Consider the following 19,871-nt stretch of genomic DNA (forward strand, 5'->3'; position numbering starts at 1 on the left):
TCTGAAGGGAACTATCACCCTCATTTTGGGGAGGATAGTTAAACGCAATTCCCAGAGCAAAATTTAACTACAAAATACTCTGAATGCGTGTGGAAGCCTGTTTAAGGCTTGTCTAATTTCATTCCCATTGACAATAAGCACTGCATACCTCACTGCACACAGTAAACAGAGACACTGTGGGTTAAAACAGTCAGATCAGCACTTTCCACATGTCATACCATAAAACAAAGTTCTACAGAAATTTCATATTTTGGGGGAGTCACTTTCAGATGCACAACGAAGCAGCACTACGTGTCAAGTGATGAAGAATACACTCCATAAAGTGTTCACTAAGTATATCCAGTGAGCAGCAGGCATTCAGGCATACAGCAGACCCTGGCTCTGCAGAAACATACCCAGAAGAGAATTTGGCTTGACTCTGTTGGAACTGAAAAAATCACTTGTCAGCCAAGCCTTGTCCAGCCAGGCAGACAGCAGAGCTCTGTCCCTGCCTCTGCCCACTCCTGCCATCAGCTCTGCAGGTCTCAAATGGACCCTGGCTATAGGGGGAGGGCTCATCTCAACTCTGCCCTGGTGCACCTTGGCTGCACACTGGAGAGGGAAGATTTAGGCAGCAATTCCCTGGTGATCTGCATTTAAAACCACAAACCCCCGTGAGGATGATCAGAGTCTGCCTGCCCTGCTCCCACTGCTGTGTGCAGAGTTATTACAAACTTCAGCTGCTGCAGTGCCAGAGTTACAGCATGGGAAGAAAATCAGGGATAGAACCACTTACTCTCTACACTGGAAATGGAACACTCAAATGTGTAACTGGGAAGATCAAAGGATCCCCAGTAGCTTATTTCACATGTACCCAAACCAAATGGGGGCAGGGCACATTTATAAACCCCACTGTGTTTAGTGTTGAATGAAAGAAGAGATAAATAGCTGGAAGCAGAGTCTGAGAGGTTCTGCCACTGGGCTTTGTTCCTCTTGCTCACACCAAAGACCAACAAATCCCAACAAATCCTAACAACATAAGTTTGGTTTTGGGGTTTTTTCAAAGAAAAATCTCTCGTAGAGGGCATGTGGTATGGATTGTCACATCTATACCAAATTCAAAGTATTCTCCTTGTAGCATCCATTACCTTCTTCTATTTCCAGAAACATCAAGGAAACATTTAGTATATGATATAATGCGTGTTTTCTGCATCGGGTCACAGGAAGTCTGACCATTCAGATAATGAAACAGGAACAAGGAAACCTGTCTGACCTGCTGCTGTCTGGTTTTGGAAGAAGAGACATGATCAGACATATGACAGTAGGCTTTTCTTACGGAAAAATCTACACTATTTGCTCATACTGCATATATTCAGTTGTGTCTAAATAACTTCTGGCAATAACAACAAGGTTATTTTTATAAGACAATGTAACAGGAGGGCAACATATACTCTTCAGTTTTAAGCTGCTTATTTTAAACTCCTTTTATTACAGAACTTCTAGTATCTTCAATTTGTCCAAAATCCCAGTGTACTGCTATCCTACATCCCTTCTGTTTCTATTTTGCCATATGGTGACCATATTTTCATGAAGTTAAAAGGTGGAAAAACCTCCTTTACTTTATTTGGACCTGTCTCGCATGACTGAAGTTAAGCATTGCTTTGTCGTTTTAAACCCGCCGTTTTGCAGACAATTACTCAAAAAAAAGTACCTTTTCACTCAAGTTTTAATTATCTAGCATCATGCACTTTATTTGCCTTCTAATGATGAAATAATTCTGCCCTCCTGAGCAAGGGGAAATGGTGAGCTTTTCAGACAGAAAGATTCCCATCCATATCTGCCCTGAGGGTAACCAGCCAGAACAATGATCTTTTCTCCAGACACAAAAGAGGAGCAGGTCTGTGTTGGAATAAAGAATCACAAAGCAGAGGCAGCACGGGCAGCAGGACACAGGTCTGGAGACAACAATTTGGGATTAACCTGCCTCAGGTCTCCCTTGCTAGAAGCTGTGCAGAGATCATGCAAGGACCTCTTTTGTTAACAATGAAGAGGCTCAAAAAATCTGAAATCCTGAGCCACAGAGGATGGCAGCTGTGGACAACATGCACAGGCTTTGTGTCTTCTGCACACCCTTTGACTAAATCAGAGAGGTTTATTACTCTGACAAGACCACCTTGTGTTGCTACAATGCTATTTTCCAATGAGTTTTCTCTCAACAAGGGTTTTTGCCCAATAAGAAAGGTAGGAACACAGGAGCCTTGGTTTGAGGAGGATATGCTCATGTAAAGGCAGAAAAAAGATCATTGTTAGTATATGTCTTCCATTCACTTTTTTAAAAAAGGAAAACCCCCAAACAAAGAAACCCCACCATAAACCAAACAAACCCAAAATACATTCATTGCAGGAGGCTGATTAGAAAGAACAATCCAAAATTTATGCTTTCATCTCTCCAGAAAATACACGCGTCTGTGTAGAAACACGTCTTTCTGGTAGAGATCACAGGATTTTTCCTTAAAGCCTGTGGTATAAATGCAAAAAAGCACCAAAAGGGACAATTTAGAGACTGAAAGTTTCTGTGTAAATTTCCACAGCACCAAGGAGTTCCTAGGAAACCTCACTTCTAGATTCAACTGCTTGGCAATGCTTCCCAGGTAACTGCTGTTTATTCTTTGTGTTTCTTGTAAGCCGTAAATATGCAAGTAGGCCTGGAAAATCTCATTTACAAACATGTTTCAGTATTTACAAATGGAATGTTCCTGAGAAATCACTTGAGTTTCATTCCAGGTGTATCCCATAACAACAGGATTCAAGAGACAGCAAATCCTAATCACATAAGCAAATGAAACACTCCTTTGAATACAAAGATCCTGTACATAAATATTTTGCAGAAAAAAATTATGAGCTGGAATCTTTTGTAGTTTATGAAAGAGAATGAATCATCAAGTATGACAGAATAAAAATATTTACCTAATTCAACTAAGAAAATAGTCTTTTATGAAGCAAACCCATTTATTTACCTCTTATTTTAATAATTTACTAGTGACATTCAATTTACTGCTATCAAGCAATTTCTTACCTCAGGTCCCTGAGGACCTAATGGTCCATGGGGTCCAGGCTCTCCAATTTTCCCCTTGAAAAAAAATCCAAACAGTTAAAATGTCTGATGATAATTTATTTTTAACAACAGACTGTTATGAAAATTTTAAAAACATTTATTTACAAAAAGGCCAACAGAAATGTTGAGATGACCTTTTCACTAAATAGGAAATTTTATAACTGTCTCACTTTGGACACTATTAAAACTAGTTCTTCATATTTCTTTGAAGTTACACCAAAATAGATTCAAATAAGTTGAGGACAGAGAAAATAGGGAGATTTGTGAGGAACCATATAGAAACTCCTTTAAATATAAAGATGTTTTAACAAAAACTACATATTATTTAAACACCCAGAAAGTAACTATTACAGATACTGGTTTATACACTTCCTTATATATTTTAATTATCCAATCATAGCCAAAGAAATGGCAGTTTTGTGGTTAATAACAATAAAATTAGGTCCTATCCACATGTAATAGTAACTCCATTATATACAAATTTAAATCCATCTAAAAACGGGCCAAAATATTTCTCTAAGTTATATCTGTTCTTCCACATTTTCACAAGCTTTCTGCCACCATAACTAGATGTCACTTGAGCAAAATTAAGGTCTCACCTGGGAAGAAATTTTTAACATGAATGACTTCACTGGAAATCTATTCTACAAAGCTTAATCTCTAAAACTTGCAGACTGAGGTCTCATAGCTTAATTTAACATAAGTCATAAGGTTGGTCACATTCAGCTTGTGCATAAAGTCCACAACTCTTTCAGGAATAAGCTGATTCACACTTCTCTTAAAATGAAAATTTTTGTACCTTTAAAAGCAAAAATACAAAGCAAAAAATACAATTTTTCCCATCTAAGCTTAAGCAAATTTGCCTAACTTTATTGCAGGATTAGTGTTTATACTATAAATTCCATGGGGCAAGGGAAGTGTTTGTTATTGAATTTTAGGGCCCATGACATTAATGAGGTCCAAATAGGTTTACCAGTTATTGGCTTGATTGCACATAAGAAAATTGAAACTGGAATGAGTATTGGCAGCTTTCAATTGTATATTGAAAAGAGACAGATACTAGCACTAAAATCAGGTGAGGAAAAGCCAGGTAACCCTGTGCAGCATGGATTTTCTTCCTCAACACTTAAAAACCCAGCAGAAGGGGCAGCAGTGCACAGATGCCTTTTAAACTGCTAAAAATCAGCAAATACAGGAATTCATGACTACTCCCATTCCTGTGAGAAATGACTGACTGCTAATAATGAGATCTCACACATGCCCTCCAAATCCAGCCAGTCCCAATGGTCATCTGGAAGTTCCCAAAGCTCTCAGAGGATTTGTTTTGAATATTACCTACATGCCACACAGTGATTGTCACGGAATAGCTAATATCCTAAGCACACTAGTAAAATATGATACATATACTGATTGTTGTAATGAAGTCTCACATTTTAGGATCTGACTCGCTCCTTAGCACCAGTCACTAGAAATAAAAGCACTTTAGACTTTATTCTTTGTGCATTTTGATTTAGGTCAGTTCTAGGGGATTACATGCATGTGAACAGTACAATCATACAGAAGTGTCAAACATCAACAGTAGTATAAAACACCAAGTATCAACAGCATACAGTGATATACTGAGAGCAAAATTTGATGTGTAAACTTACTGGGGGTCCTGCTTTTCCTCTGATCCCTGGGGGTCCTGGTAAACCAAGCGCACCCTGAAAAAAGAAAGCTATTAAATGCACATGAAAATGACTGTTGTGTTATGTTGGAAGCAATAAATTGCTATATTTTGACACCTGAAACAGGCTTCAAAAGAATTCTGCAGGTTGAAAACTATCTCCTAACATTCAATTTTCATCAAAAGAGTTCTCACAGGATGTGCTATTTCAGTGACTTCTGATGTACTAGCCAAACAGGAAAGAAGATCCTTATTTATCTCAGTTTGATGATGTGAAGGAGCATGCCAGACCGTGTGCTGCTGCTAACCACAGCAGGTCCAGGTGGGCTGCAGATGAACCCCAAGGGTCAAGGAAAAAACACCTTTCACACCAGCTCCTTAGAAAGGCTGAGATCACACTGTAATCCCTGTTGGATGCATCTCTATGCACACAGCTGCCAGAATTCTGCCTGTGCCTTTTGTCATTGTCCACATTTTCCATAAGTGAGTTTTAATTAGCACAGAATTTCTTTAAAATATGTTAATTTAGTGATATCCAGAGTTTTACTACTGCATTCTACCTTTATGGAACTGCATTTTAAGAGACTCATAAGCCTGAAGAAGTTGCTGAAATTAGGTAATTTTGTAAAACAATGCAATTATAACTTACCTTGTCTCCTGGGTACCCTTGATCTCCTGGCTCTCCTGCAAGGCCATTTTCACCCTAAACAATATATAATTTTATACAGACATGGGTATGTGGCTTAAAATGGGATAGCTTTCAGAAATAGAGAATGAAAGATTAATTCAATATTCCCTATAAAAATTAACACAGATCGTTGACAATGCAAGGTGTTGCACTGAAATATCTCTTCCAGGAAAAGCTATTGACACAGACCTGGATACTATTATGTTCAGCAGTTAGTGTTCGGTTCAGAAAAAAGTTTGTCTAAACTTCTGTCAGACTCAGCTCATGAGTCTGACAATTTTAAAAAATAAAAGTCAGAAGACAAAAAAATTAAAGGAAAAAGGGAAGGCTTTGCCAAGTACATTATGCTCAAGTTTTAATGAAGGGAGTCTGAATGAACTATTTATCTCTAAGATAATAAAAATATTTAAATCACCTTATCACCTTTCATTCCAGGCTGTCCCATACTCCCTGGGAAACCCTGTTAAAATAAAGAAAACATAAATCTAGTGCTTGGCTATAATGTGGAAAGCAGCATAGGCACCTGGCTGTGGGATGATTAAATACCATACCGTGGGCCCTGGAATTCCTGATGGTCCACTTGGTCCTGCTGGCCCAATGTCTCCCTATCAAACAGCAAGAAAGGTCACTGCATTTGGTGAAATGGAGTAACTTAAAGACTCCTAACAGAATGGGGCATTTTTCTGCACCACAGAGAGAAACCAAAATATTTTTTAGGTTAATTTTTTAGGGAAAAAAAAGGGTGTCAGTATCCTAAGTCCTCCACGTTTGCATCTCCCAACATCATCAGCAGAAACATGAGAAACAAAAGTTGCCTCTTTTCCAGTAAATTATTAATTCAAGAGAAGATCACAGAGCATTAGGCAATGCAAATTAAGGAAGCTTTCTTTTGTACTGCACATTCAGTGGCCATTGCTGCTGTTCTTAGTAACAGCACTTCCCTGTAGGCATCAAATCTGGCTTAAAGAAATTATTCTATGATGAGCAGGGCCATAAAAGGGGTCATTTTACTCAATTTGTCAGCTATCAGTGACTTCTATAAGTTAAAATACAAAAAGGAAAAAAAAAAGATGTGACTCTAAATACCAAGTGTGCAGAATCAAACCTATGTTCCAATGGGCATGATAACCTTTTCTTTTCTAATGTACCTTCAGAGTCCTTACTACAACTCTTCTTTCTGGGATTTATTTAGACAGTTTTATGACAGGAAAATAACTGAATCACGAAAATTAAGAATCTTCAAAGATCAGCAATAGCAATAATATTAATGAAAAAGCATGAGCTTGGGGGGAAAAGAACCAAAAAGGCAATGTTATCTCTCTATGGCTATGCAAGAATTTAACAACATGTATGAATAAAGAAATCTTTTGCCACTTGCTGAGAGTGATATGGAAAAGATGCCATGGACATCTGTGCATTTCAGGTTGAGCACACACTCATTACTCTCTGGAGACTTTCAGCAGTGCTAGCAATCACATTCTTCTGCAGCCACCATCAGACTTATGGTTGAGTGAAGAAAAAGCAGGACAATTCACTTTGTACCTTAATGGTGCTTGGTAGAGCTCCCAAGAAAATCGCCACTCTACATTGCTTCAGCTTTCTATGACTGCTTCAATGATATATTCTGTCATGCCAGCTGATCAAGTAAATTGTTTATGTTGCTGCCTCTGAGTTGCACTACGTATTCCAGTTCAGCAAGGCATTTATGTATTTATGATACTGAAAGTTTAAATGCACACTTATGGTAACAATAGCACTGACTGGAAAATCACAGGGGGATACTGAGCTGGGAAATTCAGCTTACAACGGCAACAGGAAGAAATTCCAAAACAGCTTTATAACATTCAGGTTCATTAAACACCTGTCACAGTCTCCAAATACATTGAGTAACAGCAAACAACTGGAGCTACACAAAAATAAAATTGAAAAAAGTTTTTAATTAGTTAGTTTGTCAGGTTTCTTAATCATTCTCCACCTACAACTGCCTTGCTATGTGTTAACATACGCTTATCACTTTGGATAAAACTTGCTGAGCAATAAAACTTGCAACTACAAAAAGTACCTTTTCCAACATTTCTATGTGACAAGTCAAACTAAAACCAAATTGCTTTTTCCAGGCAAAAAGAAAAAATACCAGAAAAGGAAAATGAATGTTTTCCTAGTACTAAGTGGGTTTTTTAAAAGGAAAAAAAAATTAAAATTAAAAAGAAAAACTAATTTGGACATTCAGCAATAAATTTTCTCAAACTCTTCATCTTATTAAAACTCATGGCCCTCTAAGTCTTGAAAGACTGACTATTCAGCCAGCCAAAACTCTGAATTTGGCAACAGCTTTGTATATTGAAAAAAGTCGTGGATGGAAGGAATGACTGGACTCAGCTTGCTGATGCTGCTCATTTTGCCATTGTTGTCATGAATGAAGACAAAAATACAACTAACTCTTGACACTGCACACAGCTGGGCTGGACAAGCTACTTGAATTAATGCTCTTGGTTTCTGCCAGAAAAAGATATTTAATCTCATGTTGAATACTGCATCATGTAGTAGTATAATGTGTTATGGTTGACTAAGTATTTTAAAGCAAACAGTGAGGACTGTAGCTCTTTACTCAGTGATGACCAGGATCTGCCTGGACAAGAGAAAGAGTTCAGGGAGTACAGAGCCATTTGGAGAGCAGGTTTGGGAGAGGAACCACCCAGGCTGTACCTGGGGATGCTGGGGGCACCTGGAACTCCCACAGGGTCTTGGTGAAATTCTGCTACCCACTGAAGAGTGCAATGGTCCCTTGTAAAGAAACTCTGGAACAAAGCACAGCTCTCCAGTTCTCTGACTGTGAAAAAGGAAACCAGACTAACCAATGCTGCTGGAACCATGTGTGAGTCCCACAAATAAACAAGAGAAGGCCACTCAAATGGAGCTCACACTCTAAACAATTGTTAATTTCTTACTATTCAAAATCTAAACATGGCACCAACTTGTTTTTTCCCCAAGAAATAGCTCTCATTATGTTTATATTCCATCTATGTACAAGTGGCAAAAGCTTTGGACTTGTTATTGAAAATTATTTCTCTATTTCAAAAAAACGATTGAAAATCTCCCAGTAACTGACTACAGATGACCAAGAAGGCAAATGCAGTATATTTTTGGAAGTACAATACACACAATAAGTAACACATAATAGGCTTTTTTAAAAACGTCAGGTACATTTGTACAATTAGCAAAGTCTTTGAGACTAAATTCCAAAAACAGCCATGTAAGAGAGAAAAGCAAACCACAATTCTAAGCAAATTCTCAAGAGGGCAAGCTCCAGGCTCCTGAGTGGTTCAATTGACTCTGACAACTGACAAGAGCACAGCAAATCATGTTTGCATGATGAAGGCTGGAAGCCACAGAAGTTTCTTGACCAAGCTTTTGTTATCACTATAGCAATGCCATAACAATCCTAATCAGGCAGCAAGGGATGACTTACAGGAATATTTTTTTTTGTTATGAACACATAATTAAAAAGAGTAACAACTGAACTCAACTGTTGTGCTTCAAAGGAAAAGATGACCATCAGTCTAAAGTACAAAGTTATCAAGAATGTTTCAGATCTGCAGATATCAAAAAAAACCCACAAAGCAAACACTGGAGACAATCACAGCTTTCAAGTGTAAACACTTGCTATTTCTCCCTTGTTAAGAACGTGGCTGTGTAGCCAGACATGACTGAGACAAGATCAAAAATCAAAGATCCTCTATAAGTAAATACATGAATTTAAAAAAACAAGCGAGACTACTCCAAATGAAAATCTTTCCCACCTTCTGTAGGATTCATAGAATTTCTCTGGCACAACTTATAATACAACTACTGTGTGCAACTCCACAGTGAGCATCACAGCTTTATTCTACATATATATATTAAAAACTAATATGATATTGTAAACATGATAAAGTAATTTTTTCTTAGAAATTAATTCTGCTTTGAATTTGGTAGCCATATTCAGGAACCAATGAGGGTTGTTGTCATTACAGTGTTTGAGACCATTGCACCTTTCACACTGGCTTTAGTGCTATAAACTAGCAAACTTGCTCATTTCAAATAAAAAACCCAAACACCCTGGATCAGAAACAAACATACGAATCCACCCCAAGTATAAAAATGCTCCATGCTGCCAATATGATAGTAGCTGTAGAGTGATACTATTTAAAATCATGGTTACCTAAAACAAAAGCTGCTTAAATACTTGAATTTTCATAATTGTTTTTATTATTTCACAGACACACAAGACAAATGCTGTAATGCAGCCATATCAAAGTAAGCAATAAAAGTATACTCACTCTTAGTCCTGGAAATCCAGGAGGACCAACACCACCAACAATTCCCTTTAAAGAAAGTTAATTTTAGATTACCTGAATTTCACCATTTAAAAAGAAAACCCAGTGATAAGATAGAAGTGATCTACAAAGCAAGTCAGTTTTGATTTTTACAGGGTTTCCAAAAAGTGACAGCTTATTATTGTATAGAGAAATATGCTTAGTAAAATCCCTGGATTGTGGAATTAGATCACCAGATATTTGCATCATGGGAACATTTCTGTTGTTAATGTAGGAATATGAGATTTTTTTTTTAACCATGATACTTAAAGTGGAAGAAAAAAAATTTGAAGATGAAAAAAAATTCATTAAGATTCCTTTGAAAAATAAATTAGAACACCATCTCAGTTCATAGAAAGACCTCTGCAAATTAAAGGCTACACTCTCTCTATGAAAAATTATTTCTTGATGCAAACTATGGTATTTGTACTTCATACAGAAGAATTCAGTAGTACTCCACTACTGCCTCTGCCACAGTTGAGCTCAGAAGAGGCTAAAACAGTGCCAGAACCAGCTGCTAAGCCTCCTTCCCCATGACAAACAGGTATTGCAGCCCTCCAGGTCAGCATGGCTCATGCAAGCTGTCCCTGCACCTGGGACCTGGGACTCTGGGTAACACACCCAGGTTCCACTGCAGCCTGCTGGCACCCACAGGGAAGGGGAAGTTTATTGCAAGCAAATCTCAGCCCACTCTGCAAGTGCCCAACTGGGCACGGCTGCTGCACGTGGCACAGGGGATGCCTTGGTGCTCCCCTCCCTCCTCAGCTGCCCACACACCTTCTCCAACCTGCTCTGAATTACCCACAGGGGAAGCTGAGTGCTCCAGCAAAATCCTGCAGGGCAGGCTGACATCCTCAGGGAAGTGAGAGGGTGTTTTGGAAATGAAGGGTGGCATTAGTCAGCTAAGCAGAAGAAATCAGGCATGGAGACAAATGTCATTAGTGTCAAGTCAGCACATGGGAGGAAAAGCCTTGAGTTCCTGCTGCCACAGGCCTCCCAGGCAGCCCCAGGTCTCCAGTGCCAGCTCACAGAGAGCTCTAAATGTGCCCTGAGCTCTGCAGCCCCTGCAGCTGCAGCACTGGCCCCTTGCCTGAACAAGCCCTGCAGGGTGAGCTTTGGGGAGGAGGGGAGCGGGGCTGCTGCCTTCACAGGAGGCAGAGCAGCAGCTGTCTTGGCAGATTAGATGGAACTTGTTTGCAAATGCTTGCACTGAAACAGGCTTCTTTGTAACGTGCAAGGCTGTAATTTCAGATCCAGGCTTTCTGAGCTTGTTTCTATTAAAGTACTGTTCTGCAGATCTGCTGGAAAGACAATGTGTGCTTTATCAGGAGTGGAGGGAGACTTGGGAGCACGAGGAGAAGGCAGAACTCACCTTTTAATATAATTTGCAAAGCAGTTTGGTGACACTCAACCCCTCAGCGGGTTTTCAAGATGAAAACCATACCGATATTACCTGACATTCCAACAAGAGAAGTTTTGCCTTAGAGACCAGAAATACATACTAATTTTTTTCCTGTGCTCCAAAATGTTGACACCAAACATTGACAATCCACCAGCAAAATTCATGTAAGCTTTCTTAAACAAATTTCTAAGACGGGTATCAAGGCAGACCTTCAAAAAATAAGAGAAATTCTGTCTAGTTGATGACTCTCTTCCATATCAGAAAAATCTTTAGACACAAATGGAGAGTGGTTTCCAAAGGAGCATCCAACAACAGATGATTTAAATCAGCTGCTCTTTTACCCAGCACTTATTGCTGTTCTCTTCTCTTGCCCAGAGCCTTTCACTCACTGGTTTCTGACACCAAAAGAAACCTGAGTTTGGAGTCTGCAGCCAGAGTTTCCCTACAAATAGAGCAGGGCAGCAAAGCTCCTTTGAGGGCAGCGTGTGAAGTGAGGTGCCCGTGCCACAGGCTGAGCTGGGCACTGCAAGGGCCCCCAGTGCCAAGGACAGAGCTGCTATCACACTGATCACAATGCTCCAAATGACAGGCTGGCATCATCGTGTTCAGCACCAGCTCAAAGGATGAAATCAGCTATCAAATGCACAAGCACACAAAGAGCTGGGGTTTTACATGCCGGCAGAATCCTGTTTTGTTAAGGTGATCTTAGAATAATGGTTTAAATAAACAACACAAAGTCATATCTAATGCAATTTTTGAAGACAGAACATTCATCAGTAATGCAACGAGGGCAGTGAGAGATATGATTCTCAAGGCAGTCAGCACATACAGCAGTGAAAAATGTGTTTTCCCAGCAGCTTTCTGAATATTTTCTTCCTCTTTTTTATACTTGTTATAGTAATTTCCTAGCGACTTCCATAGGAAAGTTAACAGTCAAAAATTTTCCTGTGGACTTCAGGACATTTCTTTTGAGGTAAAAATCTCCTTTAATTTTGGAAGGGAGTTAATATTGAGTTTTATTAATTTTGTCATGTTAACTAACACACAATTCAATACTTACAGGACTTCCATCTGGACCGGGGGGACCTCTATTTCCAAAGTCACCTGGAAAACCCTAAAGCAGAATAGAAAATACCTGTTCTTCATTATTCAAGACATGAAAGGTGGTCTGAACACTGAATCCCTATTCAGATTTGGGGAATTAAGACATCATAAATAGACTCAGTGAACATGATGGAGGAATGGGAAAAGTAGAAAGTTTCAGCTACACAGTTCAAATTAACAGAATAGTGATACTTTTTGTCTCCTAAAGCCATAAACCTAAAATGATACAACTATACACAACAGAAACATATGGAAAAAGCAGACAACTGAATTACTTTAAGAGCAACATTAAACAAGTATTGCTTGAATTGTTGTCTTGAAGCCTGCTTTCCTATTTATTTTTAACACAATTTTTTTCCTATTAGCTTCAACATTCACTAAAATATCTGTCCTTCTTTCTTTAATTCATCCCCAAATATTAATGGCTGGCATCTCAGTGTGAAATCTCATCTTCATTAGAAATGAAAGTTTTCATCTTTCTAACTGATGTGAACACTTGCCTTAGTCTGCATCTAGAGACTGAAACAATAACACAAGACATAGTGAAGTCTCATTTATTTTATGAGAGTTTTGACTTCAGAGACTAGATTATCAGAACAGGAAACAAATCTGATTTGCCAAGTCAAGCATCGAAGCTTAAAACAGAATTTCCATTTCTTGCTTCAGAAAGAAAATGGAATGGAATTCTCCCTCTTTACTGGCTCTGATCTGCCTTCCTGTTTTGAAAATTGCTTTACTTCTTTCAGATGTTGCTCACTGAAAGCACAGAAGTTGCTGGGGAAAAGTGATTTGATTTTTTGTTTGGGGTTTTTAGGAGGGTTGGGGGGAAGGGTGATGTGAGAGGTTTTCAAATTAATTTTTATCAGAATATCATTAATTTTTATCAATTTTTTAATGTAAATAATTTTTATCATTTCAGTATCACAGGCAGATGTCATTATTTTACTGAAAGAGTCACATGTATCTAACTAGAAACTCATGCTATTAGTTTGAAGCAGTACCATGAAATATTTTCATGATTGCTATGCATTCACTCTATAAAATTAGGAGAAGGGAGGTAGTGCAGATCCACTGAGAAGTCAAAATAATTTTTTAACCACAGTGTAAGGTCTATGTAAGAGTTTACCAGAAAATTTGCAAAATACTAAGCTGGAAAGGGATTCTACTTGGAAAAATCCAAGCTATGGCACTCAAACCAAAGAGAGTTTTCTTGGAATTGAAAAATGTCACAGTATCCTTAGAGTACTGAGATTAACAGAGAGATTCATTGACCTCAAGAAATCAGCCACATTAGTATTAGTAACTATTAGCATTAGTAATCCATCTTCATGGGAAAAAGGAGCACATTGCATCCTTACAATAATTTTGATGTGAAATGCTCTTTGTCTTTTCAGTGTTTCAATATCTTTTTCCCACTCCATGAGTATCAGGAACAGTACTTGGAGGCATTAACCTTTCACCTCTGTAAGACCATGTTCAAACCTGCTGCAGGTCAAAGGTACAATTCATTTGCCCTTTTTAAGCTACTTTGTTTGGAGGGCATCCACACAGCTGCCCAGCACAGGACTGGCTGCAGCAGTGTTTTCCTTAATGGAATGGGAGATTTACATCATCATTCAATAGTATTTGAACAGTAGTCAGGAAGACAATGTAAAACTGCATCAAGAAGATGGAAAAATCATAAATCAAAGTAGTTTAAGCATTGCTTAAGTCATATTTGGCTTTAGTAACAAGCCAAACTTTCATAAAAATGAAGGCAACACTTTATGCATATAAATATATTCACACACACTGCCAAAATATGTTCAAACAGCTGAATAGCTACTAATACTCATCATCGTGCATGATAATGTGAAGTAATCTGAGACAGTCTTCTGTAGCATCTTTTGGGTTGATTTTAGGTGGAGACTTTTTCTGCTTTCTCCTGTTAATTCAGAAAAACTACACATGGGAATTCCTCTCACAACAATGAATTTTTTGTTCAGCATCTGATCACAGAACTCACAAATAAGAATGTATAGCTGTAAATGTAAGATCTGACAACACAGATCTTCATATTTTGCCGCCTTATCATTTAAAAAGTAGACATTCTTAAGCAATAGTGAATAAAGCAGATTTAATTGATTCTCCAGGTTGCACACCATTGGTCATTTTTTTCCAGCTCTGAAAATGTAGTGTAAAATTTTACATACATGCAGAATGGATATTTGAGAGTGACTATGTTATTAAAAGCTGTCAACTAAGAGGATGAAGCCAAAGATTAATTTATGACCCTTTCCTAAACAGCAAATTTTGGTTGTATGCCTACCTACCATTGGGAGATGTTGGAAGAGGCAGAATTTTCATAACACAAATAATGCACAAATGTATATTTTTATGAAACTCACAAATGAGGCCTCAAAGGGGAAATGAAGGATGCAATGGGACAGTTTTACCAACCACACAGAATCACAAATGATACAGCACAATCCCAGCATAGCAAGAGTTACAAAATGACAGATCACCCACAGTCACTATAATCACATTCTCATGGGAAAAAAAAAAAAATCTTAGTAAGTAACAAAATGAAAGCAAAATGAAAAGTATAAAACTGGGAGCAATATCATAATACTACTGTGCAGCAACTATTTTACTAAATTAATATTATAATTTAACATTATTATTAAGCATACAACAGATGATTATTCATTACTTTAATATAAAACAGAACCTGAACACTTTTACCGCTACAGTGGACTTGATTACCAAATTCTTGGTAAAATTTATAAAGTCTTTTCTGACATGTTGACAACTGGTTTTAACTAATCACAGATAGAAGAAAATATGTAAAAATCTTCCCCAAATAAAAGCAAAATGCATCATGCAAACAGAACAGAAAATGCATACAAAATACTGCAGAACTAGCCAAATTTCATATTATGATGGTAAAGAGATTAAACACATACTTCTACCATGAAATATTTTCTTAAAATGATATTGTATGCAAAACAATTATAAAATTCAAAAAAATCCTCACCCTATAGATTCAGGCAATTAATATTTTGTTCCATTTCAAATATGCTAGAAATGTTACCAATATGAACAACTGTTCAATAAACCTACTAAGTAGCATTTTGTCAATTATAAATGTTTACAATCCCTTATATGATCCACTTCTTCTACACTTCAAAATTAGTTTCCAAAAATTAGATTATACTTGGGATCTGATTTCTTTCAGAAGTATCTCTGCCAGTCAGGGTTTTTATTTTCTCAAGTAGTATTAGGGACAGTTTTGTCCAAAAAAATAAGTCGCACCCTAGAACAAAGGATGAGGACCGTGACTTCAGGCACTGCAGAATTCCCATGCCAAATGTCTTTCAGTGACAGTGCCCTGCCCCAAAGCTTTGTTAACTCGAGGGCACTATGCCAAAAAACTTTGTCATTACAGCTATCATTGTTTCGGGAGTTAAAATAACTCATCTTCTCTAAGCCTGTGATCCAGCAAAGTACTTCAAGACAGGTTCCCATGTGATTGCTCTCCTGGCTGGTCTCCACATTAGTAGCCTTTAGCTAAATAAGTACTTTATAGATCCTAGAAAGGAATTGGAATGAACCTTAGCATTGAGGAAGTTATAATATTACACAGAAATCTGTAATCTGTACTGAATGAAGGCAATCACAGACATTCTGCAGAGGTGCTTTTGGTGCTCTATCTGGACCCTCTCTGCACAGATTTGTACAAATAAAGTCCCTACAGAACATAGTCTGGCACTGACAGAATCTCTGCTCTTGCTGTAAGTGGAATAAAACTGCTTCCCACAGCACACACAGCACCAACACACTGCTATGGATTGGGACAAATACTGCACAAACTACACTGGCAGGCAGAAGCCTCAGTGAAACCTGCCACAGAGACTGACAGAAGAAGGCAGAACTGTTTCAGTGTGCTCTGAGGTCACCTCCACTTCCTATTTCACACTGAACACGAGCCTCTGATTCCCACCCAGGTTCTCCTCCTTTTTCAATGCTGCATGTGACTCACTGGCACAAGACACTGCCAACTTCTGCAAGGGACTGATGGCACAGAGCCCTTCTTGCCCAAAATCCGACACAAAAGGCAGCATTTCACCCAAATTATATGCAAACTACAATATGGTCTTGTGGCAGCTTCAGAAAGAGCAATCTATAGACTTAATGTAATTTTGCCTTGCCTTTCACTACATCAGAGCAATTCTTGTAGGCTAGTGAATTTTTGGCTGGTGTTAGATGACACAGAAAACAATACACAACACAATCCTCTACACCTTTCACAGAACACATCAAGGGTAAAATTATGATACTCATACCACTGTTGGAAAAATTTGTTCAACGTGGTAGATGAAAATCATCTGAACTGCAGAGCACAACTGTCTGCACAGCTGGAGAACCCTGTGATGTTTTCCCATCTCAAACCACAAGAAAGTTAAAACTGGAAACTCCTGGATAGCTTCAAAGACCTAAAATAATATGGTTGCAGCAGAAAACAAAACATTTGGCATTGAAGACACGCCACAGGAAATATGTAAACCTTGATAATGTATACTTGGCAGACTTGTGTTTATTCTCAGCTGTAGAAATATATGTGAAGTAGAGAACAGCTTTAATTTACTCCAGTCCAGAAATATCAGACATTGGAAGAAGCTGATTCTCATCCAAACCAACAGCAGACTTATGAAGCTTGTATCATATCTGCACCTTGTGCTAACACCAGTTTTATGAAATACATTTGTGTGTTTCTGTCACCTTCTAACCCTCCCCATAGCTGATACCAGTAACCTGGCACAAGGCTCAGGGTGATAAATCCTCTGCACATCAAAACATCCAGTACTTATAACCTGCACAGAATCTGCACTTCTGAAAAGTACTAACTGAAAGCAATAGAAAGCCATCCATGGACAAAAACAAAACTAACATTTTTCAGCTGCTTAAAGCTACTGAGTTAATTCCAGGTGGATTTAAATTGGCAGCAGGAATTGTAACAAGTATTAGAATCTTTACCTGTCTCCCTTTAGGACCTCTTTTTCCACGGAGGCCTGGGATACCCTGAGAAAGAAATAACCCATAAGTAGATTTTTTTTTTCAATACTTAAATTCAAGTAATTAAACCTGCATTTGATTGGAAAAAACTGTGTGAGAAGTACCATTTAAAAAAAAAAATAAAGGATTTGAGCAAAGTATCATAGAGCCAATGTTCTAGAACAGAAATACAAACTTAGCTTGTCTTTATTGTGACAATGTCAGAACAACTGTGAAAAGGGGCCTTGTCATGCTTCCATCACAGTACATGTCCTGGCAGCCTTTTTGCTCAAGTGAAACAAGAAAAAAACTCAAGCACAGTGATAGAGATTAACACTTTCATGGCTGGTTCCACTGCAAAGACCACCCAGCAAGAGACAAATATTAATTATTGTCAAAAAGAAATCGTTTAAATGAAAAATATTCATTCACACTTGTTAAAAAAAAAAATTACCCTAATCCTTGCCACTGTAAATTAAAGTAAAATAATACCTTACAGCTGCTCCCCATTTTACTTTAGCACCAAAGCATTTCCTTGATTAGAATAATTGGTTGTGACCTATTCATCTTATTGTCTTCAAATTAGTTTTTCATTTAACCAAAAAATGTATAAATAAATTATTAAACCATGTATGTTTTCCCCCATTCTAACATATATTGCATTACCACACAAACATCAACATTTCATTAATGTTCCATTAGGCCTACCCTTTCTCCTTCAGGTCCTGGTTGTCCTGCCACACCTGGAGGTCCAATGAAACCCTAAAAATATAATAATAATAATGCATGAATTCAAGGCTGCTTGTCTCTCAGTATTGGCCAGCTATGGGTACATGACACAGGGATTAAATTCAGGCTCATTTGAAACTACCAGTGAAGCTCTAGAAATTCAAATGTGACTAGGATTTACTCTCCAACCAACAGCAAAAAGAATTTCCTGATTTAAGAATAAGTTAATAAAGAAGCATTAAGAAAGTGTCCTAGTAAGACAAGGTTGCATCAGATGTATTATTTATTAGAATAGATGAAATCAGCAAATTTTTTCTGAAGTTAACCATATTCATTAACTCCATCAGAAAAGAAGTTCTCATCTTTAATAATACTGTGTGATCACTGCTGTATGTAAGAGTTTTTACCAAAAAAAAAGTTTATCTTAGTATAAGCAGATTGTTTTTCTTATAATTCAGTCACAATATATTTTTCTCCCACCATTCCTCAGTTGTATGGAGAAATGGATTCTGCACTACCAAAATCAAACTGACATAGGAATAAAAATACTAAATTAGTTACTAGAGTAGAATTCTTTGCTTTCATATATTTCCAGTTGCAGTGATTTAATTTCTTGGGAGTTGATTTTTTTTTTTAATTATGGAGGATGGTGCCTACCTTGTCATCCAGACCTAACAAGAGTAAGGGAAACAAAGGCACGTTCACTTTCTCCAGTTACTTAAAACAGCTGAGAAGCAGAGTACAGTTTGACTACAGGAATATTTTAAATCTAAAGCTCCAAAGATATTTTATATCATGTTGCTATACACCTCCCTGGTACAGGAGTATGTGTCAAGAGGGCTGTGCCATCATTTTTACTGGAAGCTACTTTTAGAATTCATACATAAGACTTAGCCTTAAGGTGTTTTTCCCAAAAATTACTCACACATTGGCCATTTTTAGCTTTGTATAAACAGAGCAGCAGTAACTTTCAGGAAAGGGACTGGGATCACTTATGTCTTGTTTATTGAAGGGAGAACAAGTCAAAATGCAGATGAGAATCTGAACAAAAATAAACTGAAGAAACATAAAAGAAACAATCCCTGAGGCTGCAATATCTGTTGGCACTTGATCCTGCCAAACTAATTTTTCCCATCACTGTAATCAAAACTGACATTAAAAAAAAAACATTCCAAAACTGCCTGACGTGTTTAAGAAGCTGTTGCAGGTAAAGGTTTCTAGTACCTACACTAAAAAAACAAGACAAAAGCAACCCTTCCAACACAGTAAGATTATATTAATAGATATTTGAGAACAAAATACACTGCTGGGCAACCTGTACATGAGCTGAGGGCCTGAAAACACCCAGCAAAAGCCTCCTTCAAATCCTAGATGTAACCAGCAACATACAAGTTTCTGGAAACCTGTGCCTACTCCTTGATGGTGAGAGTCATTCTGAAGAAATACTTATCCATGCACAAGCATGTGTAGGCATGCTCATGTGTCTATTTAAAGAAAACTATACAGCACCCACCCCAAAAAAATCAAAACAAAAACCAACAAACCCACAACCCTCAAAAAAACCCAAACCAGCAAGAAACAGAGAAAGAGCACCAAAAAACACACACACACAAAAGCCCAAACCAGCCAGGAATAAAAATCAATCTATTTTGCTTCCAAGAATCAAAACTTGAATTTGCAGAGCATTAAGAATGTTCAGTGCCTAGGATACATGTAACTATGACCGAATCACTAAAATCTCAAGATCCCTTTTGTGGTTTTTATGTGACAAGACTGTTTCCCTTTATCTACTTATGTAG

At 37.8% G+C, this 19,871-nt stretch overlaps 1 protein-coding gene across 1 annotated transcript in view; it reads right to left on the reverse strand.

Annotated features, from left to right (window-relative positions):
• Window positions 1–19,871, reverse strand: part of COL24A1 (collagen type XXIV alpha 1 chain) — a 124,913-nt gene that overhangs the window by 68,784 nt on the left and 36,258 nt on the right. Inside the window, exons 11-19 of the mRNA XM_033067082.1 lie at window positions 18,052–18,105; window positions 17,326–17,370; window positions 12,266–12,319; window positions 9,768–9,812; window positions 6,000–6,053; window positions 5,864–5,908; window positions 5,410–5,463; window positions 4,744–4,797; window positions 3,056–3,109 (exon numbers count right to left, since the gene is read on the reverse strand). Of these exons, the coding sequence (XP_032922973.1) occupies window positions 3,056–3,109; window positions 4,744–4,797; window positions 5,410–5,463; window positions 5,864–5,908; window positions 6,000–6,053; window positions 9,768–9,812; window positions 12,266–12,319; window positions 17,326–17,370; window positions 18,052–18,105 (459 nt within the window). The remainder of the gene's footprint in view (window positions 1–3,055; window positions 3,110–4,743; window positions 4,798–5,409; window positions 5,464–5,863; window positions 5,909–5,999; window positions 6,054–9,767; window positions 9,813–12,265; window positions 12,320–17,325; window positions 17,371–18,051; window positions 18,106–19,871) is intronic.

Source organism: Catharus ustulatus, chromosome 9 (genome assembly GCF_009819885.2).
Source record: "Catharus ustulatus isolate bCatUst1 chromosome 9, bCatUst1.pri.v2, whole genome shotgun sequence".
NCBI lineage: Eukaryota > Metazoa > Chordata > Aves > Passeriformes > Turdidae > Catharus > Catharus ustulatus.